At 33.4% G+C, this 13,511-nt stretch overlaps 1 protein-coding gene across 1 annotated transcript; it reads right to left on the bottom strand.

Moving 5' to 3' along the window:
• Positions 1 to 2,978: 2,978 nt before the first annotated feature.
• LOC107698556 (elastase-1-like) lies at positions 2,979 to 5,117 on the bottom strand. The gene is made up of 5 exons (XM_016499592.1): positions 5,097 to 5,117; positions 3,685 to 3,874; positions 3,460 to 3,602; positions 3,211 to 3,360; positions 2,979 to 3,093 (listed from the first exon to the last, which is right to left on the bottom strand). The coding sequence occupies exons 1-5, from the start codon at positions 5,115 to 5,117 to the stop codon at positions 3,082 to 3,084; spliced, it is 516 nt and encodes a 171-aa protein (XP_016355078.1). The 3' UTR covers positions 2,979 to 3,081.
• Positions 5,118 to 13,511: the final 8,394 nt, after the last annotated feature.

Raw genomic sequence — 13,511 nt, forward strand, 5'->3', positions numbered from 1 at the left:
ACAAGCTCACCTGAAACCAATCACACACAGCTGCTACCAATAACACACACTATATAAATCAGTCTCACACCACCATTCAACGCCGAGTATTGTTTAAGCGTTTATGCTGTTTAGCGTAGCTACTTTACGGAGCCAATTCCCTGTTATTGTTTGAGGTTTCCGTAGTCTAGTTTTGCCTTGCCTGTTTTCTCGTGTTCTGATTCTTGCCTGTGCATCCTGGATTACCCCTCTCGTCTCGCCCTGTTCGGATACTGATTACCTCTTGCCTGGACCATCGCCTGTGTTTGGATTAACCCTTTGGATTACCCTGTTTGGACATTGTTCGCCGGAGATCGACCACGCCCGTTTACTGGACTATTCTTGTGTCTTGCCCTCAATATACTGTACCTGTTGCCATTGTCTGACCCTCGCCTGTTTCTGACCACACCTTTGAATAAAAGCTTTGCAAATGGATCCGCACGTCTCTCGTCCCTGTCGCCTCGTTACAGGTACATCAGAAATTAGGGTTTTACAGTGAAATGCAGTTTTCAGAATGGAAATAAAATGAAAAACTTGCTTCATTTTAATATATTTCGGCTAATCTCATTTATAAAGCATAAAAAAATTAAAAATGTAATACAATATAATTGGCAGATGCATATTTTAAAATATGCATAAAAGTGGATTTGCGTAGTCTTTAAAATGTATAATGCAGCAAGGAGGTGAATTTTACACAGGAAATATTTTTCTTTGAACAGAAAAAGACGCAAGCTGGTTTTTGTCATCCAGGTTTGCTTAAAATGTTGCTCCATACCCGTAAGAGTTTTTTTCTTATGTGCAAATCTAAAATCCATCACAATATTTGAAGTAATTAACACTCTTGCTATCTAATTAATCAGGTGTGTTAATTTTGACATTACCATAGCATTAAGATTACCTGTTATAATGTTCACGTTCTTCCTCATCTTTGTGTTGCTGGGATAAGATTAAAGAGAAGACTGTGTCCGGGAAGGAGGGAGATTCGGTCATGCTACACAGTGATACTGCAGTACAAAAAGATGAACTGATGCTGTGGATGTTTGGACCTGAAGACGTTCTCATTGCTAGATGTGACCTAAATAAAGCAAGTTTCTGTACATATGATGGTGCTGAAGGGAAATTCAGAAACAAATTGAAACTGGATCATCAAACTGGATCTCTAACCACCAATAACAGCACAACTGAACACACTGGAGTTTATAAACTTCTGATCATCAGCAGCCGAGAGACCAAATACAAGAGATTCAAAGTTACAATCCATGGTGAGTAACATGGTGATCATATTTATTTGGGCTTTATTTGGATATCACATACCTCAGATTTAATTAAAATTACACTTCAAAATATTTAAATTTGATTTAAAATCTATTTCCAAAATGTAAAAAAAAAAAAAAAAAAAGCTGTAACCTTGAAGGTTATGAATTGTGCTGTCTCCAATTTTAAAAAACTTTTGGGCTCCGTAAAGTGACAAATTCCTAATAATGTGTATTCTTCAACACCTCACTTACTTTGATTGTAACTGATCAGATTTGATATTTAAACATGATTATCTTTGTGTGTTAATATAGCTGTCATCAACTTTTTAACCTTTTGTGATTCTTCACAGTGAGTGAAAGAAATCCGGACAGAGGGCCTGTGCAGGAGGGAATCCCCTTAATACAAATATGAAAATCATAACAGTAATATAGTAACTGTGAATTCAGACAGTATTGCACATTTTTGTATGACATTACATGCACTGTAAAAAATGACCGTGAATTTAACGGTAAAAAAAATGTAAAAATGCTACAGTAAAAACCTGTTAAATGGTTAATGGTAAGTTCCCCTACTATATACGGTGAAAAACTGTATTGGACATTACATGTAATTTTACGGTAGTATACCATTTTTGGAAGTGAAAAAGAATGTATAATTTACAGTGAATAACCGTAAATTGACATTCCCAGAATTCCCTGCGGTTCATTTCAAATTTGATGTTTTTTTGTTGAAATAACTTTCTTCTTAGTTTTTTCTTATCCGTTTTTGTATATTAGGGTTGTATGTTACCTAATAACATACATTATCTAATGTTGTTAAATTAATGTTTATTGCATTATTTAAGTTTCATGTGTGTTACCATGATGGTGTTTAGTGTTTGTGTGAATGACACTGTGCACCTTCTATATATGTTATTATTTAAAAGCTGCTTGTGATAGGCTTTGGTTCATCATGTGACTTTCATCACCACCTGCTTTTGGTGGTTATCAGTGTATTACAAAGGTACAAAAGTTTCAGTACTTCAATAAGTTGGTATATTAAAACCCTAAAACTTAAAATGTTGCTACTGTATTTTTTACTGTAAAATTCTGGCAACCACAGCTGCCATTTTTTTACCGTAAATTTTACGGAATTTGTTTTACAGTGTACCCAATAATGGCGAATCTATTATTCACGTTTTACTTTGGTGCATGTGAACAACAACAAAAAAAAAGTGTTTTAACAGAACATATTTTGTTATACATGAATTTACTTTACTACATAAAACAGTTTGTTGGTATATGAACTTTATACCATAGTATATGAACAAAGTACTGTGTTGTTATTTGTTACTGTATGATTTGTATTTGAAAAGTGAAAAGTTATAGTTAAAATGAAAAATGCATTACAGGTAACAGAACAAGTGGCAGGTCTTTTAGACTTACACTGCAAATGCAATATTTAATGTACATACCTATTTTAACATATCAGAATTTTTTTTGTCCCGTCCATTCATCACAATGTCAAACATCGCAATTTCAGGTTATCAATTTCATATCAACCACATTTCAATTATCTTATCATTCAGTATTTGATATCTCATTTCATTTATTGACAACTGTGTATGGACTCTTCTTGTGTTTAATTTTGAAAGTGACTATACTTTTAGGGTTCAAATGTTTATGGTGAGAGTTTTTGAGGACACAAATAATTTAAAAAGCAGCCCAAGTTTAGAGGTAAAGTTTACTGTATGTATTTTTGGCCATTGCAGATGTTAAAGCTTGGTAAATGGAGGATGTTTGTCTTTCATCCTTTCAGGTTTCCTCCTTATCCAATGATCTGATGTGAATAAAATGACACAAGAAAAACTGAGTATTATAAGATACAGTCATGATCTTTATTGTCTGTTAGCTCCTATGTAAAGTTTATTATTCTGATCTTATGAATTGCACTTACGCCACTAATCCAGCTGATGTATGCAGACACACGAGTGAAGACTGTTGGCTTCTTGTAGGCATTACAACCCGATGAAGACACAAAGCTGGTCACACCGTGAACAACGTACTGACCACTGACCTGACAGTTTAGAGGACCACCAGAGTCACCCTAAAAACAACCCAACAGGAGCCAAAATGAGATTTTTTTTCCGCATAACCAAACGACTTCTCATATTTTATGATCTGTTTGAGGGTTAGTCTTTCTCACCTGGCATCCAGACTCACTTCCGCCACCAGCGCAAACCATAGTGTTCTTCACGGTGCTTCCCCACCAGTCGCTACGAGAGCAGGTACTGTGGTCGACCACGGGCAGAGAGGCCTGTTTCAGCTGAGCCGAGAGCGACCCACCAGCTGCACGAAGATCAGAGGAGAGAAATTAAATAAAAATGAGTCAGAAATTATTTCAGGTTGTTGTACTTGATGCTAAACTGACTCTGTGTGCGGCCCCAGCCGGTGATGTAACAGGGGTTGTTGTGGGGCAGAACTTGTCCAGAGGGTGGCAGGCTGGCCAGCTGCACGTATGAGTTCAGAGAGGCGTCGGAGGACAGACGCAGAAGGGCGATATCATATCTGAAATGCACAGAATGGACAGTGTACAAGTCACATTTCACACATTTATGATGCTAGGGGGCGCTATAACTTGAAACGTTGTGTTGATGTGTGTAATTGTACATTTATGTTACATTAACATTAAGTCTAAAAGTTGATACAGTCAAGTAAGTGGTGTTGATATTACGTGAAATTGTTGATATAGTTGTATATACTGTGTCAAAGTTGTATTGCGTGATTGTTGATATATGATATGTTGAAATTACTGTTTTTTAATGTGTGAGGAATAATTAGTCAGCTGGTCATTATTCCCATACAGCAAAAAAGTTTGTTTTTTTTTCCCCCAAAATATATATAGTATCTAGTAAATATATTCACTATCAATCTATATTTTGAAAAATTTTTGAAAATATATTTTATAAATATAAATAATTACATTTTTAAAGCATTTAAAAATATATTGTGCCCTATGTATTTCAATCCAAGAATATTCATTCACATAGGCCACACATTTACAATGTTACAATGTTACAAAAAAATAAAAAAATAAATTATCAAAAGAGACATCTTTATTGGTTTCAAGTTAGTGGCATAACTATACATGTTAAACAAAGTAATACTGTTTGTGTGCACTTTATAACAAGGCATGATAAGTTTGTAGGATTGTTTTGCACAAAGTATTAAACATTCCTTAAACATCCATAAACATAAAATAACTTGGATAAAAATAATTTGAAAAATTGTAATGACTTTATACTCACAGTTTGTGAAAATGTTATATATAGTCAGAAAATTTTAAAATATTAGTTAAATACAGTTTTACTTATCATATGTTCTCATATTTAGTGTTTATTTTGAATGTGTTTGTAAAGTCATAATTTTGTTATAATCCTATTTCGATCTGTTTACTATTTGCAATAGTTATTATTTGTATTTCATAGTGTGATTTTTGGTGAATTGTACACCTATTAATAAACTAGGGTAAGTTTGATCCTCAAACATCATTGCAATTATTAATTATGATATTAATCTATGGAAACCACGACAATTAAAAACAAAAACATACACAAATATATTGTCCCCGTGAGATTTCAATGATATTTTGACCACTGAACTAGGAAATGTCCCTGGTTCTCATTTCAGAAATCTGGTCACCTTATGGAGTACTAGTTGCTTGACAGTTATTAATTAACAAATCTCTAGCGGAATGCCGCAATTAACCACAATCAATCAGTTCAGAGAACCACGAAGATGAAAAACAAACAAACAGCTAAAACCAGCCTAAGCTGGATTTACCTGGTCGTCCAGCCTGGTCATAGCTGGTCAGCAGGTTGGTTTTAAGTTTTGGCCACTTCTTTAACTGGTAAGGCTGGGAGACCAGCTTAAACCAGTTAAGACCAGCCAAACATCTTAGGCTGGCTTTAGCTGTGTTTTTTTTCCAGCAGGATATAAATACAGTCGAGTATGTTGAGTTAAAGTTGAATTGTTGAGGCAGTGAGATATGTGCAATTGTCAGTATAATACTGTTGTATTTAAAGTTATGTATTGATACAGTCTAGTTAGTGTTGCGTGTAATTGACGATATAGTCGTATATTGTGTATAATTGTTGCCACAGTCATGACTCGTGTAGCCTATGCTGTGTATATTAGGGGTGTAATGATTCACTCGTTTTCTCGATGCATCGATTACAAACAGATCTTGAAACATGGGAACAGCTTTGTAGAATATTCTGCCCTCTGAACACTTCTGTCATCCATATATATGCCCACAGTTCACAAAACAGGTGTTTTCTCATGGCTGATGCCCACAGGTGTGTGAATCCAACAGATTTCACCACTACCAAGGCCAATGTTCCAGTTGCAGAATAAACTTGCTTATCTAGCTTGACAGAAATGCTTGAATTAACTTTGATTTAATTCAGTTCAGTGCCTCTCTTATGCTCCTGATATAAAGTTCATGTACGGTTTAATTTCTACATGTCACTTTTTTTAAGTTCAACAAAAGACTTTTTAATATATTATAATATTATATTATTTATTTGTTAATATATTATGTATTATGTAATATATAATTAATTTTATTTAACTATATTTTAGGTAAGTTTTACTTACAAAATTCCATATATGGATAATGATTATTATTAATTAAATTGTCATTTTGTTTATGTAGCTTTGAACAGCTTTGTAGAATATTCTGCCCTCTGAACACTTCTGTCATCCATATATATGCCCACAGTTCACAAAACAGGTGTTTTCTCATGGCTGATGCCCACAGGTGTGTGAATCCAACAGATTTCACCACTACCAAGGCCAATGTTCCAGTTGCAGAATAAACTTGCTTATCTAGCTTGACAGAAATGCTTGAATTAACTTTGATTTAATTCAGTTCAGTGCCTCTCTTATGCTCCTGATATAAAGTTCATGTACGGTTTAATTTCTACATGTCACTTTTTTTAAGTTCAACAAAAGACTTTTTAATATATTATAATATTATATTATTTATTTGTTAATATATTATGTATTATATAATATATAATTAATTTTATTTAACTATATTTTAGGTAAGTTTTACTTACAAAATTCCATATATGGATAATGATTATTATTAATTAAATTGTCATTTTGTTTATGTAGCTTTGAACAGCTTTGTAGAATATTCTGCCCTCTGAACACTTCTGTCATCCATATATATGCCCACAGTTCACAATGATTTCATTCAGTTCAGTGCCTCTCTTATGCTCCTGATATAAAGTTCATGTACGGTTTAATTTCTACATGTCACTTTTTTTAAGTTCAACAAAAGACTTTTTAATATATTATAATATTATATTATTTATTTGTTAATATATTATGTATTATATAATATATAATTAATTTTATTTAACTATATTTTAGGTAAGTTTTACTTACAAAATTCCATATATGGATAATGATTATTATTAATTAAATTGTCATTTTGTTTATGTAGCTTTGAACAGCTTTGTAGAATATTCTGCCCTCTGAACACTTCTGTCATCCATATATATGCCCACAGTTCACAAAACAGGTGTTTTCTCATGGCTGATGCCCACAGGTGTGTGAATCCAACAGATTTCACCACTACCAAGGCCAATGTTCCAGTTGCAGAATAAACTTGCTTATCTAGCTTGACAGAAATGCTTGAATTAACTTTGATTTAATTCAGTTCAGTACCTCTCTTATGCTCCTGATACAAAGTTCATGTACGGTTTAATTTAAAGCATACATTTCCACGTGTCACTTTTTTAAGTTCAACAAAAAACTTTTTAATATATTATAATATTATATTATTTATTTGTTAACATATAATATAATATAATTAATTTTATTTAACTATATTTTAGGTAAGTTTTACTTACAAAATTCCATATATGGATAATGATTATTATTAATTAAATTGTCATTTTGTTTATGTAGCTTTAGATGCAGCATTTCAATATATATATATATATATATATATATATATACATACCCACACATACATACATATATATCAGAATCAGAAAGAGCTTTATTGCCAAGTATGTTTGCACATACAAGGAATTTGTTCTGGTGACAGATGCTTACAGTACACAGAGACAGCAGCAACACACAGATAATAAGAAATAAAGATATGTGAATAAAACACCCCCCCCCACACACATACATACATACATAACTTGTGTCAATTTATGCTGACGGATCTGTTCCTTTGTGAAAGGTAGGGAGTGTGTTTGCAGGTTCACTGCTGATATTGATAAGGAAACGGTGGCCTCCGCATGATAAGACTTACATATATTTGGCATTTCCAGGAGCTTCCGGGAGTCACAAATGTCCCCTGTAGGAGGGGAATTGATTATTTATATCCTCCTAAACTTTAATATTTCATGTAGAGCACAGAGATCTTACAACTCAGGTGACTAAAGAGACCTCATATGTTACAAGACTGCTAAAAACACATTTACTATAACTGTAAAGTGCAGTATCTGTGTTGTCACAGTAATGTTACTGAATTAGTGTAAAGAGAATTCATCCTGCTGTCGGAGTAACTTCAACTGCTCGAATGGGGTTCCAGGACAGTTTTTCTGCTGAACACTAGAGGGAGGCAGTGCACAGCATACTGAAACCTGCACATTGAATGTATTATTTTCTGGCCAACGGTGTGGCTCAGAGGCTTCTTTTACCTTCTATTCTTTTTCACTGTTGAAGCAAACATCATATAGATACATAGATGTGTATGGATGGATAAATGGATAGATGTACTACACGGGTAATCTATTTGCTTCACTCTGATTCTGTGTTTTGAAGAGTTGCTGACATTTTGGTGATCTCAATGTGATGAGTGACCTTTCACTATGACTGAAAACATTTATTCTTCTCACTTCTTTTCAAAGGTCACATGCTGGTCACTGAGGTGCCTTCAAGGAAATCACGTCCCATTTAAATCTGGGGAAAATCTGATCAGTTCTGATTGAATTGTTTGTCTTATCTCAAACATAGTTTTCTCTTACTGTATTTTTGTAGATTTCTCAAGATGAATGTTAATAGATTATGCATAATTTTTCAAGTAAATATAATGTAAATATTTAAAAAATAATTTTATTATATGAAATGTATAATATTAAAATAAACAAAAGTTTTTACAATATTATTTAATAATGAAATATTTAAAATTATATATTTAACTTATGTAACACAATTATGTAATATATAACTTATATTATATAATATAATTATAACTTATATATAATTATAACATAATTTAAAATTTAAAAAAATGTACAAAAAAAATCCTCCCACAAAATTGGCCATTTTTTTCTGTAGACAAATAGATATGATATATTATGTTATTGTACAATATTTAAATGTGAATAAATGTGACTATTTCAATTTGAATATCGTATTTCTTAAAAATATGACTAAGCGGCAGTAAGTAAATAATGAACAGAAGAGGGCCCAAAACTGAACCTTGGGGAACACAAGTGGTAACTAGAGATGGCTTTGATCGAAAATGTTCAAGTTGTACAAACTGAGTGCTAGGGTGATGTTATGAGAGATGTTATCAAAGGCTGCACTCAGATTGAGTCAACAGACCAGAACCTGCTGCCATCAACAGGTCATTAGCGATTTTGACAAGAGTAGTTTCTGTGCTATGATGTGGACGAAAACCAGATTGAATATTATTGAATAGTTATCTTTTATATAGTTTTAGAAGAAAAAACACCATAACAACTAAATAATGAAGGAAAGTAGGATGACACGTCAAAAAAAAAAAAAAAACTGATTCAGGCCTTCTATACCAATACAGATTTTGAGTTTGAACATCGTAAAAACGTTTTTAAGCTAAAAATCACGAACAGTACGGCATTTACCAGACTGACTCAACACATGAGAATCTTTCATTGTTTCTTGCATGAATGTCTCTTTGACATTGACCTTCACTTTGGTTTTAGCTTCATTTAGTTCATTCCCAGCTCAGTCTTCAGTCCTGAGCTCATAAAAACTTCTTTCACACCACTTCACGATGCAAACAGCCACCGTCCAAAACTCGCACAAAAGATCTGAGCACAATAGGAAGGCCAAATCATCTTTTATACTGTCACTAATTAAAGCAGAAGTCATTAAAGTGCTGTGTTTGGATTATTCTCTTATCAGAGTCCATTAGAAAGATAGCCATCCCGACTGGTAATTGAGCCGGCGCTGATGCCAACATTTGGGCCTTTGGGATGAGACCAGGCGCGGCCCATCCACAGCTCTACCACTTCACACAGGCTTCAGTTCCATCATCTGTCGCTCTCACAGCACCTCTGAGAATCATGCGTGAATCAAACGTGCGGATCAGATGGGGAGGATGTTTTAATTAAAGATGCTTGTTCATGATAGAATGTCATCACTTAATGAAGGGAGAATTTGAGCTCCCAGAAATGAGTTTGTGAGGTTTGAAAGTTAATGACTTGTGCTGATGAAATTCAAGGGGGGGCCTTCAGAATGTTTCCGAGAGTTTTCCATGTACGGAGAATGAAACAAGTCCAGATTTAGTGATAACTTGGTCACATCAGACTTTCAAACATTTAGATAACCCCCAAAAAGTTGGAGTAAATAATCTAAATGGTCCACAGGAAAATGCCCTGTGCTTTGATACTTTCCATGTACACTATGTAAAACACCAATTTTCAGGTTGTGGTTGAAACTGAATCCTTGAAATCTGAAAATGTATTTCATAATCTTTTTGGTTCATCTGATACATTTTAAAGCTAAAACAGAGGGGAAAATCTCTTGTTAGATAGCAGATGACTTGATTTGCTGTAGATGTTTCAGAATTTTAGATGAAGAGAAATGATAAATACCAGAGCGAATGTCTCTTTGCAAACAGCCTCAAACCAGCTGTAAAAATGTGTTTTAACTTTTGAATTATATCAGAGTTCTTTGTAGAGGCTATATAAAGATTATGCCAATAAATTATATAATATTTATTTCTTTATTTTGCTTTTTTACTTCTGATCATTTTAATTTATAAAATTAAATGCATAATTTATTTTTAAATATTTAACATTTTATTAAATATTTTTATTGACTATATTAAATAGTAATTATATTTGATAGCTATATATATATATATATATATATATTTATTGTTATTTGTATATATCTTATATTTTTTTAGAATTTATTTTATAAAATTAAATTTATTGTTTATTATTAAATATTACATTTAATTTTTTTGTAAAGTATTTAATATTTATGAAAAAGTTTTTTTTAATGCAATACGTACTGTAGAATGACCCTCACACAATATAATGATTTTATCATCTTCTCTCTTTGTACTTTGAGTTAAATGCAGTCCAGGCCACAGAAGAAAGACATGAGAGGCCTGTCTCTCTCTCTCTCTGTCTCTCTGTCTCTCACTGCAGGTCTCTCTTCCGCTGTCTCCTGTCGTCATGAGAGTGTCAGCAGAGGCTGCTGTGTCCCAGCACATCATCCAGCGCTCCATCAGATAACGGGAAACTCGACGCCACATCGGGAGATTTTTTCCATTGCTGGTAACGCCTTGCAGTCTGGTGAGCTGCAAAGAATGCGGCAGATCCCTTGGGGTTCGAGTACACGCTCTGAACGTCCGTCACACACACTGGCCATGCCCCCCACGGATGGACATCCCCATGATGTCCATCCCCCTGCGCGCTATGATGCAGGTTCATGGCGGTGCGGGCAGGTGAAAGCTCTCAGAGCTCGTCACTGTGCGTCATGTCAACAACCGCATGTTCCCTCAGAGACACTTCACATTCACAGAGGTCAAACACACTTCATGCTGCTTTATTCACATATTTGATAGTCCGCCTCAGAATTTATGGATTATGGATGTTATTTGGACTGTAACAATATACTGTTTTACAATATATCGGGATACACTCTTAAAAATAAAGGTGCTTCACGATGCCATAGAAGAACCTTTTTGTCTAAATGGTTCCATAAAGAACCTTTAACATCTGAAGAACCTTTCTGTTTCCCAAAAGGTTCTTTGTGGCGAAATAAGGTTCTTCAGATTACAAAAACGCAAGAAAGAGATGGTTCTTTAAAGAACCTTTGACTGAATGGTTCTTTGTGGAACCAAAAATTGTTCTTCTATGGCATCACTTGAAGAACCTTTTGAAGCACCTTTATTTTTAAGAGTGTACAAGAAGTTTAAAGTTCAAATAATGTAAACCAAGAAGGTCACACATTTGTAAATGAAACACATTATTTAAAAATATACAATATTTATGTTATAAATATTATATTTATCAATATAAATCTTTTTAAATGTATATAGTCAGGGACATCAGACTGCAAGCATATATGTGTCTATCATAATTCTGTCATAATTCTGTAATACCACATTTATCATTTTAATGAATAGTACTTTTTGTTTATCATATATCTTAGAAGTAATGATTTAAAAAGTACAATTTTAACTCTATTTTGGCTTTGTTTAATGCATCGTAACATGAGATCAGTATTATGTATCAAACTAAATCTGACTTGTAATTTGCAGTGTTATTTTAGTATTGAGATGATATTATAGTTCTTATTAATATTTTGACGTTTTTATTTTTACATTTTTTAATTTTAACGTAATTTGGTCATTTTAATTTAGTAATTTAATTTATAGTATTTTTAGTAATTTTGTTGTGTTTTTGTCATTTTTAGTAGTTTTTGTTATATATGTCTATATAGTTATTAATTTTTCAGTTTTATATTTGTTATTTTTGTACATGAAGTTAAACTAAATTAAAATAAGAAATGTTACATTGGCAACTAGCTGAAATAAAAAAAAGTTGTTCATATTTTATTGTATTTCAGTTAACGTTTATTTTATTTTAATGAAAGGTTTTTTAATATTTTAATATTTTTAATATTTTAGTTTTAGTTAACTGTAATAACCCTGGTGTATTGATACGCTCTAGTAATTGATTTAGAAACATTTATTTTAAATTTACGGTGATTTGAACGAACCCAAACAAGTATTAAACTTGGACCAGTGTGTAACCAGTTAGAATACTGGTTAATCCAAAATGCCGCTGCAAGATTAATCTTTAATGAGCCGAAAAGAACGCACATCACACCTCTGTTCATCAATTTGCACTGGCTACCAGTAGCTGCTCGCATTAAATTCAAGGTATTAATGTTTGCCTACAAAACCACCACTGGCTCTGAACCCCTTTACCTAAATTCATTACTTCAGAGTTATGTGCCCTCTAGAAAGCGTCTGCTAAATGACTAAATGTAAATGTTAATGTAATACTCAAGCAATCGCATAGCAGCACACTAAAAATACATTCAGAACAGCTTAGCAACTGCATAGCCATGTCCTAGCAACCACTTACTATCTTAATGCAAGTTTGTAAATATAAAACCTAGTTAAACATACAAATATTCAAGATTTCAACTTGGATTCAATTTATTTGCAGCGCAGAGACTGAAAATCACACAGATTAGAGGCAACCCATCATCAGAAGATTGTGAATCGGCACTTTGGCAGTTTGGATTTTAAAATGTGAGCTAGACAGCTCTGCATTTCCATAAATGATCTGAGTGAAGCGCCGGGTGATGTTTTGATTGATTGGCACTGGCTGAACTTCAGCATGTTGACAGCGGCTAACGCAAGACCGAGAGCAAGGCTGAGCAGCAATCAGTGACCCTGAAACTGCTCAGGCATCAAAACCAATCAACAGAGCATCGCACGCAGAAGAACTGAGAGCTGCTTGTTCATCAGGAGTTCTTTACATTGTGAGGTTTGCATATCTATCTATCTATCTATCTATCTATTCTATCTATCTATCTATATATCTATCTATCTGTCTGTCTGTTTGTCTGTCTGTCTGTCTATCCATAAATATATCAATGTATCTATCTACCTATCTATCTACCTGTCTGTCTGTCTGTTTGTCTATCCATCTTTCTATCATCTATCTATCTATCTATCTATCTATCTATCTATATATATATATATATATATATATATGTTATGCTGTCTCTGTCTGTCTGTCTGTCTGTCTGTCTATCCATAAATCTATCAATGTATCTATCTACCTATCTATCTGCCTGTCTGTCTGTCTGTTTGTCTGTCCATCTATCTATCAATTCATCTATCTGTCTGTCCATGTTCCCATCTATCCATCTGTCGTTCTGTCTATCTATCTATCTATCTATCTATCTATCTGTCTATCTGTCTGTCTG

This window comes from Sinocyclocheilus anshuiensis, unplaced genomic scaffold, assembly GCF_001515605.1.
Source record: "Sinocyclocheilus anshuiensis isolate Anshui unplaced genomic scaffold, SAMN03320099.WGS_v1.1 scaffold118, whole genome shotgun sequence".
Classification (NCBI taxonomy): domain Eukaryota; kingdom Metazoa; phylum Chordata; class Actinopteri; order Cypriniformes; family Cyprinidae; genus Sinocyclocheilus; species Sinocyclocheilus anshuiensis.

Excerpts from the sequence above, each read along its gene's own strand:
- LOC107698556 (XM_016499592.1), bottom strand. The coding sequence starts at position 5,117 with ATGACCAGGCTGGACGACCAG. Across the intron at positions 3,875-5,096 it reads TGACCAGGCTGGACGACCAG|CATCATAAATGTGTGAAATG; the intron begins GTAAATCCAGCT and ends AGCGCCCCCTAG. Across the intron at positions 3,361-3,459 it reads GAAGTGAGTCTGGATGCCAG|GGTGACTCTGGTGGTCCTCT; the intron begins GTGAGAAAGACT and ends GGTTGTTTTTAG.